Below are 20561 nucleotides of genomic sequence, written 5' to 3' on the forward strand. Positions count from 1 at the left end.
ATGGGTAATAAATCTCCCAGAACCAGCATAAAAATACTTCTCTTACCTAAGACTGAAGAAGGCTGGCACTTCCATGTTTTAGAATGTATTATTTAACTTCCATCGCTGTGCAGATGCGTTGTTTTTCCATGCAGGGTGTTCAGTTTAGCAATTTTTAAATATTATATATTTTCCATCAATATAGTATTGCCAGATTGATGACAGCCATCAATAAACAAAAAATTAAAAATTCAGAAGAAAGTGAGGTATAATTTGTTGCGGAACATTCATGCTGAGAAGCGACAATTCTTCCATAAATTTTAAATATCAGCAATTCATGCTGAAACTCCCCTGGTATGCTGCTCCAATCTTTCCCCGTGTTTTTTAGCAGTTGCTCAAGCAATACCCTGACCGATGTATCTTGTGGTTGTTCTTACAGACATATGGTCTCTCTCCTTAATAGTTTTTCCCTACCCGAAGTTTATCGTACAACCGGGTTGGTTAGGAAACTCTTCAGGCCTGAAAAAGTGAATGATTATCTGAGTTACTGATATAAGGAACTCTGGCAGAATAGTTCTTCAGTTACTGTTAATATTTGGACAAAATGGAGGAAGCACACAAAGATATAGATTTATAGAGGAACCTTGCCAAAGTTACTTTAATGTGTTAGGCATTTGGTCAATATTGTACATATTCTGACTCAATTTCAGATGGAAGGGGAAGGGGAAGCTTGCAATTTACTGTTTTTGCATTGTCATTTAATAGTGTCTACCATTTAGCTAACATCAGGTCTTTTGCACTTTATTTTCACCAAGTCATTAGTTAGTTTGACCATACAAATACTAAATGTGCACTGTTACTTTACTGTGTTAGATATTTGGTGGATACATACCCTTTTTTTGTATATGTAAAATTGCTGGAAACTGATATCACTGGATCAAGCTTAAATGCTGTACTGTTTAGGTATAATGAATGAAATTAGTGTTGAGCTGCTGTTTTTCTTTCTTTAGTAATTTTTCTTGTAATTTGTCAATGGTTTTGCCATTTTAGATAGCGGGAACTGTTGAATGAAAACTATTTGAACTGTATCCCAAGAAATAAATAAATATTTTTTTTTAAACTTTGGATTCAGCAACAACATCAGAAAGTCACCTTCTTAGTAGAATTGCCTATTCAATTGGGTTAGTAAGGTGAAAGTAATTGGGTAGGAATATCCTACACACCATATAATCCTATAATGAAGGATTTGCGTGTTCTTCTATACATCAGAAGATGTAACATTAGACCCCAATTTTAAATAAATTCCTTTAGTCATTTCTCAGAATGTTGAACCTTTTCTGTAGAGAAATTCTAATGCTGTCCTAGTTGAGTCTAATGCTAGCAGGTTTTTCCACTAAAGGTTTCTGGGATCCCCGTTCAGATCCAACAACTCTTCCAATATTATATTTTAAGGACTCCCAGAGATGGATATAGGTATTTTTATCTAATAGAACTCAATCAGTTCTCATGCTCCCCTGCAAATCATCAGTTCACCCTATGGCCTGCGTGATTCAGTCAGTCACACAGATTTATTCGATATTTCGTAAACTGAACATAAAAGCACAACAGCTCATATGAAATACTTTCAAGTTATTAAGCACTTATTTAAATTGCTTAAAATAAGTATTAAACAAGTTTGCTGTGATCAAAAATAGGACTTTAAAATCATTTATATAAAAGGAAAGAACAATTCACGATTAAAAATTACATAGTTCTATCAAAATGTGGTCCCACCTTTTCCCTCTTCCTAAAACAGGCCCATAGGAATGAAGTAATACAGTAACATACAAATGGGTCTGGTAAAGCCTTTAGAAAATACATGGCAACCCGGCATTGCCTGAATTTATGGTGCCTTAAGATTGAAAGTATAAATATTTTCCTTTCCTCAGATTAGTTATTACAAAATAATAAAATATGCAGGTCCGACTGGCCAGCATGGTTGTTACAAGGGCAGGGAGCGAGATCTGCTTATCTATATTTATTTTGTGGGTATCCCAAGAATAACGGGATCTTATTCAGTCTGCGGGGTTCAACAGAGCTGTTCCTTGAACCTTGTATTTTTTAATGTCTACATCTCCACATTTTCATCACTTGTTTGATCTTTTCAGTTTGATATGATGTTATATGCTGACGACAAGCAGATGAGCCTACCCATATAGGACACTTCGGACACAACTACGCCAAATCACTAAATTTTGACATCCCGCTCTACCTAACCAAACGCTTGCAAATGGTACAGAACCAAGCAGCAAGACTGGTTTTTCAACATTCTAGGCACCGCCATGTCACCCCCCTCAAGAGGAAGCTACACTGGCTCCTCATCTCACAGTGCTGCGCCTTCAAGGTATGCTGTCTCATCTTGAAATCCCTGATTGGAAGGAGCCCGAAAATCCTGGATAGGCTTATTTATAGGCTCATACCCACAGGCAGCTTGCGCTCGGCCCATAAGCACCTTTTGTCAACCCCTGACTTCAAACTAAAGCGCATGGGTGGCTCTGGGTTTGCCGTTCTAGCTCCTGGACTCTGGAACTCTCTCCCCCCCTGAAATCCGATCATGCAACAACCTCCTAAACTTCAGGAGGCTCCTCAAGACCTGGCTATTCAGACATGCTTACGAGTAACTCTCTAGGGTCAGGCACCTCTCAGACTAGCGCCATGAAACAAGCCCGGTGTACGCACACTTTACAAAATATTTTAACATAACATAAAACACACAACACTTCTTAAGTTCTGCTCCTCCCTGAGTGCCTCAAATTAAATAGCAAAAAATCGGAAATGCTTCTTTTTGGCAAGCTACGAGACATCTAGTCATCCTTACAACGGCTTATATTGTTGGGCCAGCCCCCTAGTTCATCCCTATTGGCTGTGAATATATGATTACTCTTTGATAATAATTCCTACTCTAAAAAGATCACTCGGGTTTATAGTACTTGCTTTAATCCACTATGATGCTTAGGAAATTATTTTCACTATTTTCACTACTTCTACTGAATGTTCAAAGAACCATAGTCTGTGTTCTCATAACATTCCGCCTGGACAATTGCAATGCTATCTACTTGAGCCTATGTGATCTTCTTATTCGTTTTTTACAGATTGCGCAAAACTCAGCAGCTAGGCATGTCCTAGACCTACCTGTCGCAGGGGCGTAACCCAGGCCCCGGCAGCCCCTGCAGTGCGGGGGGTCCGAGCACCTGATTGAGCCTGGAGGGGGCCCTCCACGAGCCTTGTAGGGTGGCCCCCTCAAGTTTTGTTACGCCAGTGCCCTGCCTATACCGCCATCTCACCTCAAAATTCTTCATTGAATTCCTGTGGCTGAACGTTGCCATTTTAAAGCACTTTGTTTTGTCCATCATGCCTTCCACAATTCTGGACCTACTTATCTGAAGGACACATTCAAACACATTATCATCCGACTCACTCCCTTAGATCTATCTCAGCCATTTTGGTGTAGGTGCCCTCTGTCAAAGAAATAAGACTTTCTCCTTCATGGCTGCCAAATTCTGGATCAATCTTCCACTGTTGTCTCCAAAAGGTCGTCTGAAGAAGCTTTAAACAATGGATTTTCCTCTTAGTCTTTATCTTTCCGCTATTTTTGACTGTTGCTTCACCCACCCAATGCCAGGATGCCCTTAGGAGTATTTACACACTTTATCAAAATAGTGCTAATTATTATAATAATAATATAATATTTGGTCTCTATCTTTGGACCTTATGTTTCTCATCTCTGAGCTGCATGTCTGTTAGTATTGGTGCTAGTGTGCATCCTCACCATCGCGAAAGATTAAAGACTTACTTAAGAGTTGGGTGGAAAATCTGTTAATTTGTCAAGGACATCGTAAATCAGGAGGAAAATGCAGTAATGTATTTCCTCCCTAGCTGTAGTTTTGCCACTCTACCTCTCAAAGTAGCAGGCGCATTTCTAATAGGCAAAGGTTAAGAAACATAAACAATTACCCAGAGCCTCTGAATGAAAAAATCCTTCCCACGCTATGCATAAATGATCTTACCCTAAGTGCACATAAGAGTTCGGTGCAAAATATGCCCAGTGAAATACTGTCTGTACATTTTGCTTGATCGAGATTTGCATCTGATTCCAACTTTTGTATGGCAAAATGGAAAACGCGTACAAAAATAGTCTTTCTGACTTTATTTATGCACTACTTTATCATTTACTCCATTGTTTTACCAGCACAATTTGAGCAACAATGTATAATGGGCGCTAACTGTGAAACCATTCAAGAAGGATTGCATCTGGCCCAGTTCCAGCAGAATGTAGTAATGTGGACAATTCTAATATGATAATGTGACTGTTGATTTCACACATTTTCATCCAGTGAATTATTCTTTTGCTCAATCAAACAAGAGTCATCTAAATGTTCGCTCATGTATCTTTCATTTACAGGAGCAGGATTAGTTTTCATTATCTACCCCGAGGCCATTTCAACTCTCTCAGGATCCACATTTTGGGCTGTGGTCTTCTTCATTATGCTGCTGACTCTGGGCATTGACAGTGCTGTAAGTAGTTTCTGCTGCAGTTTTGCAGTTTTGTATTCCTATCCTTTGAAATTGTGACATGATCAAACATTATGTATATTTAGTGTGTGTGAGGTAGGGTATGGCAACGAAGATGGTGAAGGAGCAAAGAGGCCAATATCAGTAAATAGTGACTGTTGTGCATATTTATTTATTTATTTATGTATTTATGTATTTATTTATTTAAGGAGTTTGATGAAGTTTTTACATGTTGCCCAGATGGATGCTACAATGCACTATGGGGTGAAGGGAGGAGAAATAGGAAAAATAGAGAGGAAGAAGTCAAATTCTGGCATAGGGAAAGGGGATGTTGATCAGTCTGATTAGGCTGAGAAGCCAAGGTTTGACATTAAGCTGTAAGAAAACACAGTGCAATATGTAACAATGGAATTTAGGAGCCAGAAGTTAAGTTGATAGCCTCTTTCAAAAGAAAGCTTTTTTTAGATCTTTCTTGAACTGACTTTAATCTGTTTGTTTTTTCGATGCATACCAAAACCTAGGTTAAGACAAATTTGAGTGGTTTAACTCCATATTTAAGGGCCTGATTTAGAGTGTGGCGGAAAGGATAATCCATTGCAATGATAATGGAGTAGCTTTTCTGCTGTACAGAAGTTCAGACCACTTCTTTTAGAGTTGGGTGGACCTTCAGTATGTCTGTGCTGGAGACTACTCTGTCTCTGCTGCTGACATACACTTTTAACTGGCCATTGGAGGTTTTGCAATTGGTGTGCCTGCTTTACTTAGAGTGGGTGAAAAATGGCAAGCGTTTAGTGAAGGCATTTTCAAATAGTGAGTGATGAATCTCAGACTTTCCCTAATTCAAGGATAAATACAAGTATGTCAATAGAGGGATTTGCTTTTTCATTATGGTATTGGAGTAGGCGCAGGAAATCAAAGGTGATTTTCTGAAAAATATGTATAGGTTTTTGCTGTATTCATTGTTCAAGAACATTCACCCTATTATGCTTGAGTATTTACATTCTTAAGTGATCATCCCATCACAGGGCGTACTTTGGTGCTCTAGCCCTACTGTAACAACATGGGTTAACATGGAAATTATTATGCCATAGAGAAATGTCCTAAAATAATCTGGCTGCATTGGTATTCATTCACAAAGGGACCTTTTACCCTTGCAATCATCTGTGATTTCTGGGGTGCATAATGTTTACAAATACACCAGTCAACAGCAAATGTTGGCAATTTTCATAAATATAGAAGTTGATAGAAAACCGTGACTGTAACACTGACATGACACCCTGCAGAGTTTTGCATTCTATAACAATCTGATTTATTGATTAGTAAACTCTCTTCACATCATTAACTATTTTGATCACTTCAAACAATCTCTAGAGAGCAAAATATATACAATAATCACAGATATTTCCCACAGGGGAGAGGTGGCTTTCTACCCTCCATAGAATGCTTTGTTACAGGGGTATTTTCTTTGTTCTCATAAATCTTCTGATGATTACAGTTTCCCTACAGATTCAGCTGAAGACTGTTGAGAGACATATCCCTTATAACTAGAAGGTATTTGCTAACAAATATTATCCATATGAACTTTGTATACATTTTTTGGTAGATGTGAGGTCTTCCCTGAAAGACCACCACACAGTTGTAGTTCAGAAGATGGAGCCGAGGCTCTGAGCCACACGAATGCAGTGATGTACTGGTCTGATCCAGGCAAATAGGGGCACTGCACCGGTTTGATTCGCCCAATGCTAAAGATGCGTCAGTTCTGACCACACAGTAGTGGTGATGTACCTGTTCAGTCTCTACAGCAGCAATACAATGTAGAGCAAGCACCTTAGGCCCGCTTTCAAGGGTCCAGGACTGAGGTGTCACCACTTGGCAGAGTAGACTCAGGAGCAGAGTATTTGTAAGTCTATTATGGTCCTGAAACTTCAAATCATTAGGCTAGCCAACTAGCCCTTGGATTCACTCTGGGTTTGGGGGATCAAGTGATGCAGGTCTGGTCTTTCTCACCCAGACCAGAAGGGCAGCAGGCAGGAGGACACCCAGCAAGAAAGCATATCTTCTAGAGCATCAGTCTTGTGGAGTGGCAGATCTTCAGCAGCACAGCAGTCCTTCTTTCTGGCCGTGTATCCGCAGGTCCAGAAGCATACTGAAGTGGTAGGGTCTGAGGTCTAGTTCTTATACCTAGTGGTGCCTTTGATGTGGGGAGACTTGAAAAAAAATGGCCTCTGAATTGCACAGATGTACTCCCTTCCTGCCCTGGCTGCAGACTCACTGCAGGAGGCAATACAGCTCTTTGTATGGGGACGAGACGCAGCCTCTTCAGGTGTAAGTGTGAGGCTGTGCCCAGCTCCTCCCTCCCATCTTCCGAGGATGCCCCAACAAGTCACACCTACGCTCCCATTGTGTGTGGCTGTCTAGGGGGGAATACCCAAAACCCAGATGTTACCCTCCCCAGATGTGGACCGGACACTGGCTGCAGGCACGCAGGGCTAAGCGCAGGAAAATGAAAACTTTTTAAAAAGTGCCATTTTAAAAAGTGTCTTAGTAAATCTGACTGTGCCAATTAAGAGGAATTATCATTACATGTACATAGGTACCAAACATAAGAAGTCTACTCCCTGGCAATTAGGAATTACAGTATTTAAATATAATAAGGAATCTCCAATGTTATCCGATGAGAAGGATAGGCCTCACAGTAGGGAAACATTCGTTTGGGAATTTTTCACGACCACGACATGTAAAACTCAAAAGTACATGTTCTACTTTTTACATACACAGCAACTAGCCCTATGGGCTACCTAGGGACCTATAAATAAAAAAGGGGAGTTTAAGGCTTGGCAAGAGGGGTTAAGTACCAAGCTGACATGGCCGTGTGCCACTGCATTCAGGCTGCAATGGCTGGCCTGAGACATTTTCAGTGGGTGGCATAATGACTGCTGTAAGCTCACTGTTAGCTTTTAATTGACAGGCTCCGGGTATATGGTATACCACCCTACAAGGTACTTAATAGTAAAATAAATATGCCAAACAGCTGTAAACCAATTATACCATGTTTTAGGGAGTAAGCACAAGCATTCTAGCACTGGTTACCACTGGTAAAGTACACACAGTCTTAAAGCCAACAAAAACAAAGTCAGCAAAGAGTAGGACGAGGAAGGCAAAAAGTTTGGGGGAGACCCTGCAGAGTGGGCCATTTCGAAAAGATCCCCAGAATTACTGTATTTTCATGGATATTTTGTTTTTGGTGGGGTGAAAAATAATACAAGAATTTTGAAATTGTAAAATACTGGCCTCGTTAAGACTCATATAGAGACCGCTTACGCAATCTTGTTTGGAATGCATGTGAATGTAAAAAGTGTTCTTACTTCAGAATGAACAAATGGTTTGCCACATTAATAGTATCTCCAGTTTATTCGGAAAGTCATACACATTTGAACCATTGTTTGTCAAGGCACAGCTTAGTGAAGACTGCACTAAAACCTGCACTCAGACTTTCTGTAATTTTCTGTTCAACATGACAACGAAAAAAAAAAGTGGTAAATACAAAAAAGCAATGGCGTTCTCAAACAACATTGTCCTCCATAAAATGTAAGATGGGAAAAAAACTACCCACTATGCTATCAAACCATATGAACCTACTGTTAAGAGTTTTTGAGATCAGAATGGAATACCTCATGCAGAAGTGACATTGCCATTTTCAATCTCAACACACTTTCTCTCTTTCTCACCTCTTTTTCATGTGACTGGCACAAGATATTACCTGGTGAAATGTGAAATTGGAACAGTTGCTGGTGTGCAGAATTATCAATAACTGGTAAAGCCAGGATCAGGGGCAAACAAAATATGTCTCTTACCCCAGTAGTGCAGGTAAAATAGTGGCGGGAATGATAAAACCATGCATGGGCAATTTCATACTACTGCACCCAAAGTGTTCAAGATTATTTTAAACCTGATGTGTCTGTCTGCTTTAAATTATAGTTGATCTAATTTCTCTTTCAACATACAGACTAGATAAGTGTTTCTTTTGCTTAAAATCAATCTGCCTTCTTTTTAAATAGTTCTTTCCAAATTTTCCCGCCAAAACATCTCGTTTAAATCAATGTTTTTGAGTAACTATTAAAGCTAGGTTGAATGATGAGCATTTAAAAGCTTGGAATGTATCAAAAATATTATGCAGAGACAGATAATGTCAGTTCTTCCCCCACAAAAATGATATGCTTGTCAGAAAGAAAGTAATTTTGTCCAATAATTTTGATATCAGTAAATATATTGATCTGCAGGTCAGCTAGAAAAATCATTGTGTTTCTTCTGCAGGAAGAAATTTGGTGATTACAAATTTGAAACCATTACAGTGAAACATTTTTTTTTATTCATTGCAGTGGGTAGAGTTTCTCACATAGGTCACTTACATTTCATCAAAACAGTACACAAGTGCATTTGCAGTTGAGGGGTGTTGTACTTGGTGCTCTCTGGAGGTTCACCCACTAACATTTTGCCTTTACCCTCCCTTCTTTGCTGAAATTCGTTTTTGTTGGCCTTAGGACTCTTTGAACTTTACTACTGCTAACCAGTGCTTACGTGCTTGTGCTCTCTCGCTTAAAGATGGTAAAATTGCCTTACACCTGGTTGGCATATTTAATTTACTTATAAGTCCTTTGTAGAGTGGTACCCATATACCCAGGGCCTGTAAATTAAATGCTAGTAGTGAGCCTGCAGCACTGATTGTGCCACCCACTTAAGTAGTCTCGTAAAACATATCCCAGCCCAGCCATTGCAGCCTGAATGCAATTTTAAACTGCCAGTTAAGCATGGCAATATAACCCCCTTTCAAAACCCTACACTTCGCTCATATTAGATGTAAGCCACCCCTAAGGTAGGCCCTAGGTAGAACCACGGGCAGCATGCATTATAATTAATAGTTTGGACATGTACTTTTAAGTTTTACATGTACTGGTAGTGAAAAACTCCTACATTTGTTTTTTACTACTGTCAGGCCTACCACACCCATTGGATAACATTGGGTTGCCTTATTACATTTAATAAGTGCTAACTTTTGATTGAGGAATTGTATTTTAAAAACACTATCAATAGTAAAGTCTGATTTTAAGTTACAATTTTGAAAATGCCACTATTAGAAAGTTGGCCTTTTTCTGCCCTATTTGATACCTGTAGCCTGTTCTTGGATCACCTGTTGGCAGTTGGTCTTTGTTTATTCCTCCCTGACTGTCACACAATAGAGGAATTTGGTCTGCCTGGATGGGCCCACAACTGGCAAAATGGACGGGCGAAGCTAGGCATAGCACTGCTTGCAATTGAATAGGCCGTGCCCTGCCTTCACATAAAGGACCTGTCACCACTGCATTGTTAAAGCAGCTAGCTTGGAGCCAGTGGAGGGGGAAACATGGAAATCCAAGAACTCCAAAGGGAATACTCTGGAAGCTTCTCTTACTTCAAAGGAAGTAACAGGTATAAATATAGGAGCTTCAGACCCATTCTTCATCTCACTTTCTGGACCTGCATAAGGACTTTCAGAGGACTGCCTGCTGCTGTGTCCTGCTCTGTAGTCCACAAGAGTACTTTGCTGCACATGGATGGTCTGCTTTGCTACCTTAAGCCTGCCATGGACTTTGAGTTGCCTGCCCTGATGCTTTAGCCCTGTTTCATCACTTCAATTCAGGACAACCAAAGCGACACCAAGGGCTAGCTGGCTGGCTGCCTGATCAGACCCTCAGGAACAGAAAAGGCTCCAGCCATCTTGAACCTGCATCTGGACCCAGCCTGAGCGAGCCCAGAAATCTCAAGTGGTACACCTCCAGTCCTAGACCCTTGGTTCTGGTGGTTAAGGCATCCAGATAGACAAAATCCATTACTTGGTACTTAGACATTTTTGGCTTGAAACTGCTCTGAGGACCGAGGTTAGTCCCACCTACGTTTCTTTCTGACGAGGGTGCATCGTCTGTCGGCCTGACTTCACGGAAGCTCCCTCTCTGTTCTTTTCCACAGCAGTAAGTCCTGTTCAGCCATGCTTCACCAAAGGGATATCACCCTTCTGGAGCTCTCCTCGCGAATGGTCTGTGACTCTGGTTTGATGGACCATTCATGAATTAACTGTCTGGATAGCTCTTTCTTCCAAGTTTGATTGAAAGGGAAGGCTTAATCTGAAGCCTTCAAACAATTCTTCTCAAGCAAATTTCTTGAAAGCCACTGAATGAATTTACACCATACCAGCAAAAGCACTTTCTTGAGAGAAGTTCTACTTTTAAGCCACAATTGGTGTAAATCCATTCGGTTGGGTTTTTATAGCTTTGTCCACGGTTTCCTATGGGACCTAAAATAGGAAATGTCCGTTTTTTTACCCACTTTTTTGTAATTGACTCTATTGACATGCAAAAAGCTTGCCACACCATAGCAAAATCAGATAATGTTTTTTTTTACAAAGATTTGTACGATTCTTCGAACAATGCCAAAGGAATTAGCAAAAGAAAAAAAAGTTTTTATTAGAAAGATAAAGCTACCCATAACTACAGAGTTGCTATCACTTCCTCTGTGTATGTATATCTATCTATCTATCTATCTATATATATATATATTCGCTGACAAAACCATAGGTTTCACACCAGTTATAGTTAGCTGGAAATTTTACTGACATAAAACCATTGAAATTCCCACGTTATAGTTAGCTGGACTCACTATAACTTGCGCGCCTGCAATGCACTGCTGATGACATCACATATTACATCACTCATGACATGGTCAGTGACATCACTCATGGCATCACTGATGACACCATCCAGTGAATGTGTGTCTTTCTGAAAAATAAATATGTTTTATATATGTATTTGTAAAGGTCGATGGAAGAATAAATGTTTAAATAAGTGTGTAAATGGATCTTTTTTAAATAAAATATTGATTGGTTAACTGGCTTATTAAGTGTTTCTTAGTAAATACATATATTAGCGAGTAATTTTTAAATATTTAAATATATGTATCAGTGTTTCACTTTGTGTATAAGTGGCTGCATGGGTTGGTGACTGGCTCACTGTTTGTATGTGTTTTGAAGACAGCATATGTGCAGGACTGTATGGGTGGCTGAGTGTATATATGTGTGTGTTAGTGAGTGAATGCCTGCCTCACTAGTGTCTTTATGAGTAACTACATATGTTTTAATCTAGTATATGTGAGTATTGATGTATATAAGTGAGTATATGTGAGAGTGAGAGATTGTAAGAGTTCCTGTTTAAATAAGTATGTGTTTCTATAAATGATTGTTTAAGAGAGTAAGTATGTGTAAGTTTCCTTAGAAGTAAGGTGGTAGTGTGTGTATAGTTGTATATGCTAATAAATGGATGTTCAATAGTTTATTTGCATGTGTGAGTATGTGTGTGAGTAACTTTTGGAAGACTGTCGGTGTGTACCAGGATGTATATGTGTATCACTACATATGATGAGTGAGTATATGTATGAGTGACTATATAGAACTGTTGCTGAATGAGTGGATGTGTATATAGATGGTGGTATTACTGAATTGATTGTTGTAACTGGTATGGGTATCTCCATTTTTTTGTAAATGTTAGTTTCTATTTTTGAATATGTGTTTCAAGGGTTACATTACACTGAAAGGAGGTCTGTCACAAGGATGGTGTCATCAGTGATGTCATGAGTGATGTCACTGACCATGTCATGAGTGATGTAATATGTGACCTCATCAGCAGTGCATTGCAGGCGCGTAAGTTATAGTGAGTCCAACTAATTATAACATGGGAATTTCAATGGTTTTATGTCAGTAAAATTTCCAGCTAACTATAACTGGTGTGAAACCTTTGGTTTTTTCAGTGAATTTAATAGGTTTTTTAAATACTAATTCCTAACTATAACTAGTGTGAAACCTATGTTTTTTTCAGTGAATTTCAAAGGTTTTTTAAATGCTAATTCCTAACTATAACTGGTGTGAAACCTTTGGTTTTTTCAGTGAATTTCATAGGTTTTTTAATAGCAAATTTCTATATCTATGAAATGTAATATTTTTTATAATGAATCCTATAATGTATATTTATGTAATACTATTTTTTTTATGTATATGTTATTTTTTTTTTGCCCTGGACCGTTCCCGGTGCGCGTCCCGGTGAGCGCACCAGAAAGCGCAGTCTTGCGGCGCGCCCCAGGGCGCGTACCGGTGAGCGTCTCGTTAGCGCTTTTTCCGCGAACGAAAACTTCATCGTGACGTATCGCGTAGCCGCGTGATACGCACGGCGTAAACGCACCCGGAAGCACTCGAGCGCATTCGATCGCGCAACGTAAGCATCCAATGCACTTACCCGACGCGCCCCTGGGCGCGACCCGGGGTGCGCCGGGGGCGTGTAGCGTAAGCGCGTCGGGTCATGTGACCTAAAAATAACACTTTATTGGTGCAGGACAGTTTTGGTTTCCAAATGATGAAAGCCCTGGTCATGTGACCTGAAATTAACACTTTTCATTGGGTCAGGACAGTTTTTTTTCCCTAATGATGAAAGCCCCCACCTTTTTTCCTCATTTTCACTTTGCACTTTGAGTGAAGAAGACCTGTTGAAAGACCTCTCTGTACTTTTTTGGACTGAAAAATGGCTTTAGTAGTAGCAGCAGCAGGAGCCTTTCATCCACCACCACCACCAAGAGGACCACCACAATACCACACGTGTTGAGATGAAGAAGAGGAGGGGAGGAGGACATTTCTGCCAGAAGACAATACCCCATATAGGCCAAAGCCACAAATTGTATGGGAGATTTTTCCATCCCAAGTGGCCTAAAAAAGGTGAATGCGCCAAAGGTGACTTGCCTAAGCTGTATCTTGGAACTTTCAAGGGGGAACCCTAACAAAAAATACTCAATTGGCAATAACACCATGATTCGCCACATGCAGCGCAAGCATCCCAACAACTATGCTGCGGCAGAGGTGAAAGAACTGGCCAGTAACCTTCCCCAATCTTCACCCAGCACCTCAAAAAGAAAGCAACCCACTCCATCGGGACCAGAGACAAGAGAGATGGTCCCAAACATTCAACCCCAGTTTACGAAATACAAGATTTTCTTATGTTGCAGTATTGTCTCTTTCTCCTTTAAAGCGCCGGGACACTCTTTTTGAGTAGCCGCGCGCTATAGAAATAAATAAATAACATAACATAACATAACAAGATCACTTGTATTTTTTGTGGGAAAACCATCACCTATGGGGAGCAAAGCATAAAGCTCATCAACCGTGCTGGTGACAACCACAAATGCCCCAAAAATCCATAATTTTTTCCTGGTTTTTTTTTGCTCCAGTTGAGCCGTTTTCAATTCCTTGTTTTTTGTTTCTCCCCAGAAAAATAATTAAAAAAAATATAAAATAGTTCATAAAAGCCAAAAAAAGTACAAAATGTTCAAAAAAATAAAAAAAAATATAAAACAACAAAAAGAAGAAAGAAAACAGTTCTTTTCAGAACTACCTCCAATTTATAAAAAAAGGCTACATTTAAAAAAAATTCTGTCATTCTTTTTCCCCCATGGTACGCTCCCAGGTCCGCTCCCCGGTGCGCGTACCGGGCGCTCCCCCCTCGCAAATCGAATTTTTTTTTATATGGCCCTCACATCAAACCTAGTGGGTCAGGGGGGTCTATCCTGCCCCCTTTTGGTCATTCCCCTCTTGTTTTTTCCACCTCTTGTGTCTCTAACCTACCGAGACACAAGATGGCGGCCGCTCCGGACTGTTTGGAATGTTGACAGACACCCGAGAGCCAATCAGGTTTCCGCACGCGAACTCGCGTAGCGCGCTGGTTAGCGCCCTGGTGCGCGTACCGGGGCGCGCTTATAGATATATATATTTTTTTTTGAACCTAAATTACTCAAAATCCACTGGAGCACATATCTTGAGACATAGCAAAGGCACATCGGGCTACCAGTCCCTACAATTTTGCCAAGTTTCGTGGAAATCCATTCAGCCGTTCGGGCTAAAAGTGAGGTCGACCACCCTATGGAAATTAACATGGGGAAAACACGTTTTGGGACCCCCCTTTTTTCTCGGCCCCCGCTTCACGAATCCCCCCAAACTTTCAGGCAAGGACCGGAGCGCCGCGAGGCAAATTTGAGGAAATTTTCAGGCAGATTCCTCAACCGGCGCCAAAGTTATCCCCAATAGAATGTTGCGATTTTTCCTATTGAAAATAATCCTAACTATAACTACCTACTGGCGACCGCCAGTAGGTAATATACATACATACACATAGCGTGACCAAGCCGTAATGGCGAAACGCGTTGTGGAGATTTGTTCATATGCCAAATAAATCCTCGAACTGAAGCTCTGGGTGTCTTGTTTTCTTCGTAATTTTGAAGATTTGTGGAACGAATATTTATATATATATAAATATATATATATATATATATATAGATATATATATCTATATATATATATATATATATATATATATATATATATATATTCGTTTTTTTTGTTTTGTTTTACCTTGTTGATAATTCCTTTTCAAAATTTCTGCAAATATTTTTACTTCTCAATCTTTTAGTACCATAACCCCTTTGTCTCCTATTAGGCTGGGTGCTGTATTATTTCAGTCCAGGGAGTAAAGATGATGTATTAGATTCTAAATTTTAACATGACTGCTAAACAACTGAAAAATAAAACTAAGGGCTTAATTTAGAGATTAGCAGATAGACTGCTGAATAACAAATGTGGAGTAAAAATCTAAGATGGAGAAATAAGGAAACTGGATAAGTAATAATGAGGTTATCACCTGGGAGTGTCTTTACCTTCCCCCAGTCCAAGCAGAGACAGCTATATATATATTTTTTTAAATACAAGCTAGCATAAGAAAATTTCTAATTCTTCAGATAATCTCTACAAGGGAAATTGCGAAGGAACTGTCTAAATCTAAGACTATGGCTAGAAAGACTGGTAATTGGTTAAGATGTTTAACAGTCTGTAGTAATTCGTTACATCTAACGAACACAATATTAATGGAAAAGGGGAATTTGGATGCTGTTACGAATTAAGGGCCATATTTATAATATTTTCACGCAACTCAGCAAGACACCTTGCAGTGCTGCGTGAAAGGGAGTGGGCAATAATGTACCATATCTATCAAGATGCGGTGCATTCCTGGTCTCTCCTTGCGCTGACGTACTTTCGGCTGCCTAGAGCTAATCCAGGCCTCTTTGCACCATGGCGCAAGGGTATCTGCATTGGAGGCAGAATAGTTTTGTGCAGGAAAGGACATCTTCCTGCACAAAAACAATCCTTAGAGGCTTTGGCCTCTTTTTAAGTGTGCTGCAGAATCCTAAAGCAGTAGGACAATAAGGTGCTGCTTGAGCCACTCTTATCCTAACGTAAATTCCAGTAAATATACTCCATTATGGACAAAGTAAATTCATTTGCAACCATAAACCAGTATCGCTATGCTATTTGGCTCAATCGGTACGACCACAATAGGTCCCCGGCTCAAGACACAGTTATTGTATTGTGATCAAAAGAAAATATAAGTGTGATATATAATAGACTTTTCTTCATTCCTGTATATTTATAAGCACTTTTCATTGGTTTCCTGACAAGATTGATTCTTCTTTTTACTGTAGTGTCACTACTAAAAGCTTCTTGCCCTAAAAAGACCTTCATAAAAAAGAGGCTCCATCTAGAATGTCAAAATGTGTTGGCATATAGACTTGGGTTGATGGCGACTAGTCTCACATTGGTAGACCGTCAATCTGGAGAAACTACTGCACATCCAGAAGGGACATATTTGAAGCTTTTTTGTCCCAACACCCAAGGATTTTTGTTGGTTTTAAATAGAGAGAACTGTATTTGTTGATGCAACAATCAATATATTGTTGGATGCTTTTCAGCCTTTTTTATGTGTGAAAATGTTGATGTAAGCAATGGACACTTTCATATGTATGTATATATGTTTCTGTGACATCCTTGTTACATTTCTTGATATTTTATGAATTAAGTCAGTAGTATATGATTTGTGAGATGTAATTAACATACAAAGATGTATGTTCCATATGATAAAAAATGTATATAAAGAGAACTAAAAAAGCTCATATGCAATTTAGTTTTTGTATTATTTAAAGATTGCCTTTAAACTTGAGGAAGTCAAATTTTTAAATGTTCTCCAGGATATATAGGGAAGATTAAGTAATATGAAGTCATATTGAGTAAATAGTTATATATAGCCAGAATAAGTATGAGGTATATGAAATATTGTTTTAAACATAGGATTGTTGTGGGTATCTTGTATCTGTTTGTTCTATTTAGAGCAGACACCCTCTTTAGGTCAAGCCTAAAGTAAATGCACAAGCGCTGCTCTGGTGAAGATCTGCTGTAGTTCAGTTCGTGAGGGAAGCCCGCCCACTCCCCCACTCAAATTTTCATTGGCTTGTGTCTTTATCCTTCGTAAATGCTGTCTTCGGATTCGTTTATAGGCTTGTTAGTCCCTCCTTATTACGGACATGTCGTTATTTGTATCCTTCCATGGCTACCGGCTTCTTTACTTTGAGTGTTGCACGGTACCTGTTATTTAGACCCAAGGTACAGCGTGCAGGGATGAGAGAAGGTGAGGATACCTGTGCATGTGTGATCCTGTGCAAGTCTGGGCCTCGGATTTCATGTACTCTTGGAGATCTTCTATACCTTCACGGGCATCAAGTCTGAAAGATGAACCCATGTTGCCCCCCACCATCCCTGGCAAAGAAGAACGAGTACTCATCGGACTATCTCCCAAGTTGGACAAGCCTGAATCATCCACAGATCATCACCCTGTGAAGAAGACGAGGATGGGCGCCATATCACATTGGGTTGAAATCAAAGCCTCAATGGTGATCGGCACCTTGCAGTTCTCCACTTGATACCAGGACACCCCATCTCAGAACCGCAAGAGCACTGACGGTCCCGGACACGAACCGCTCCCCGCACCTGGTCATTTGTAGTCCCTCAAGAGAAAAAGGAGCGCGAGCTGTTCCTACATGCTGCAACGCCTGACCCCAACATGGATGCGTAGTCCGGACCGCTCTGAAGAAATCTCCGGGCTGCAGACAATCGGGTGGCACCCTGGAACGGGCGCAGGAGACTCCTGACCTGCCTCGACCCCCACGGAGCGCTTCCCCCACCCGGTCTTCGCGAAGATCCTATGTTGAAGCAGAGCGCAAGCTGCTCCTTTGCTCTTTTCCCGCAATCTCCTGACCGTAAAATGGCAGCATAAACAAGACAAGTGCGGAAGAAAACGCATGGCTGCAGGCAATCTAGTGACTCCCTGCACTCCGGGCACAGGAGAGTCTCGACCTGCCTTCGAGCCCTGCGGACCGCTTCCCGCACCTGGCCACTATGACGATCCTTTATGCTGATACGGAGCGTATGTTGCTTGTTAGAACTGGCTATTTCTAGTTGGCTACGGCTGACGCCAAAGCTAGGCAGAAACCACAATTCTAGTCAGGGCAAGGGAGTCACACGCTAAGATAACCCCTGCTCACCCCCTTGGTAGCTTGGCACGAGCAGACAGGCTTATCCCGGAGGCAATGTGTAAAGCATTTGCGCACGCACACAACAGCAACAACATCCTAGGCACACCACGAAAGGAACTCCACACAAGGTTATATAAAAATAACTTCTGTATTGCAAAACACATCAGATAGTAATCACACAATATACATGGTGCCAACTGGCACGGGCAATATTCACAAGGGATTATTTACACAGGACAGGGCCACGTGGGCCACTGTCAGAATCAGCACTTAGCAGAAATAGTACTTCTAGAACATAGAATATAGTATATAAAATCACTGTAGCACAAATGAGCAAATATAGCACACAACCAGTAACCACTGGTAACAGGTAAGTACCACCTACGCAACCCTAAACACCTTAGGAGAATGTCACGCAGGGAACCAGGACCTCACTAGGACCACCTGTACTAGAAAGAACAACCACCTAAGTATCACAATACAATTAGGGGTATAAGCAAGAACACAAAACACATGATGCATCACAACATTCAGAGGTGTAGGGAAGGAAAACACATAATGCATAAAAACACATTCAGAGGTGTAAGAACAAGGTGCGTAATCATATTAAATGCATTACATTTCCTAGCACCATATCACATTGCGCAAAACTCACATTAGGCAATTACCATCACATAGATAATCACATTGCGCCTAAATAAAATCACATACCAGCCCCCTGGCCAATTGGCCATTCAATAAAGGGACTAAAGAGCCCTGTGTCCAGAATGTCAGGGCGCACTGCTATGCAGCCCCAGTCAGGGGTGCACCACCGGCGCAAAACCTAAACGTTGCAGGTGCCCACTACTTGCTGGGCACCTGGGAACAATCACAAGACCTAAACAGTGCAGCTGCCCACTAATTGCTGGGCAGCTGGGAATCGAAACTGCAATAAGCCTACGGGCATGAATTATCCCCCTACAATCCAACAGGCGCCCATAGAGCTTACCTCCAATAACTCCGCCATTCCTGGTCAAGCAACTACTGCTCTAGCACAAATAATAGTGACCTCTTGGAATGTGGCAGGCCTTGCTAGTAAAATTGACTGCACAGAGTGGGGCTCTTATATTAGCTCTAAAAACATACTTCTCTTTCAAGAGACCTGGGCGCTTGAGGAAATATCCTTCCCGGGCTTTGCCTCCTTCTTTAAAGCTGCCAAATGGGGGGGAAGGGGCAGGCCATCAGGGGGGCTCACGACATGGGTAGCTACGGACCTAGGATGTCAGGCCTCTTATCTAGAAACCGCCTCGGACGACCTATTGGCTGTTCTACTTGAGTGGCCTGACTCCACGAAGCTGCTAGTTATCAATATTTACTCAAGGCCAGTACCAATGCACAAAGAATCAGGTACTATAGATGAGTTGGCAGGGCTTTTAGAAGACATCCCATGTGAACTCGCATGCCTGGTAGGAGGGGATTTTAACTGTCATTACGAACCCCTGCCTGGACTGCGTGATGGTCCCTCCCATGAGGAAGACTCATGCTGGCTCATCCCAGAGACGGTGGCACCACCTCCGAGGGCTTGGACTCCCCTGGCCCTGCAGATAACTGCCTTTACCCTCAATCTAGGTCTAAGGGCCTGCAATGGCCGTTGTAAATCAGACATACCCAGCCTTCATACCTATAACAAAACTGGCAGTGAATCTAGACTGGACTACATAATGATTAAACTATTTATGTGGCCAGCAATAGTCGACTTCCAAGTCACTGAAAGAATGGACAGTGACCATAACGCACTGGAATTGACTCTTTCCCTGCCCGGGGGTGAGGTTACACCCCACGGATCAGGCAAAGACAAGGAGGGCCTCCTACTAGAAAACAATCAGAGGAAAGTTAAGTGGGAGAAACTGGCTAACAGTAGGCATGGGCGGAAAATCCGTTCCGCTCGCGGATTTTGCGGATTTTCGGGAAATCCGCAATCCGCGAGATTTGCGAATTTCCTGCAAAATCCGCAAATCCGCGAGCAGCGGATTTTGCTCGCACTGCTCGCACTGTTCGCGTGAGTTCGCGCCCCGCGAATAAGTGCGAAATTGCAGAAATATGATCTAAGCAAAACTGAAAGTAACTACTTACCAGGTTCAAAAGTTCAGGCACATCATTAGTAGCCATTTCCTGTAGTGCTTCCTGAGGGGCCCCTCCAGAGTTCAGTTGCCAGTTGAAACTATTATGTGACCCTGCTCTGAACCTCAGAATAGTTACACATATGCCACAAAGGTCATGAATTACAGCTAAGGGAGACAAGCAGGAGCCAGGCTGGAAGTTAAAATCCATTAATCAGCCCCTAATTCATTATTGTCAGTTGGGGCAGGGCAGGTGTTGTAACTAATTTTGCAACAATGAAAGCACTTAGCAAGTGCAAAAGATCACTAATCAGGGCGCACTAAGGAAGCAGGTGCCAGCTAAAAAAATATTCTGTGACACATTAATCAGCCCCAAATTAATTCAGGTCACTTGAGGCAGGGAAGGTGTGCTTTGCTTTGCCGAAAATAATGTACACTGGACAACCAGAG

The 20561-nt window shown here is 41.1% G+C and overlaps 1 protein-coding gene across 1 annotated transcript in view; it reads left to right on the top strand.

The window, feature by feature from the left end:
- SLC6A2 (solute carrier family 6 member 2) overlaps window positions 1–20561 on the top strand; it is a 1509850-nt gene that overhangs the window by 1153210 nt on the left and 336079 nt on the right. The window contains exon 9 of the mRNA XM_086945193.1: window positions 4421–4533. Coding sequence (XP_086801319.1) covers window positions 4421–4533 — 113 coding nt within the window. The remainder of the gene's footprint in view (window positions 1–4420; window positions 4534–20561) is intronic.

This window comes from Lissotriton vulgaris, chromosome 12, assembly GCF_964263255.1.
Source record: "Lissotriton vulgaris chromosome 12, aLisVul1.2, whole genome shotgun sequence".
NCBI lineage: Eukaryota > Metazoa > Chordata > Amphibia > Caudata > Salamandridae > Lissotriton > Lissotriton vulgaris.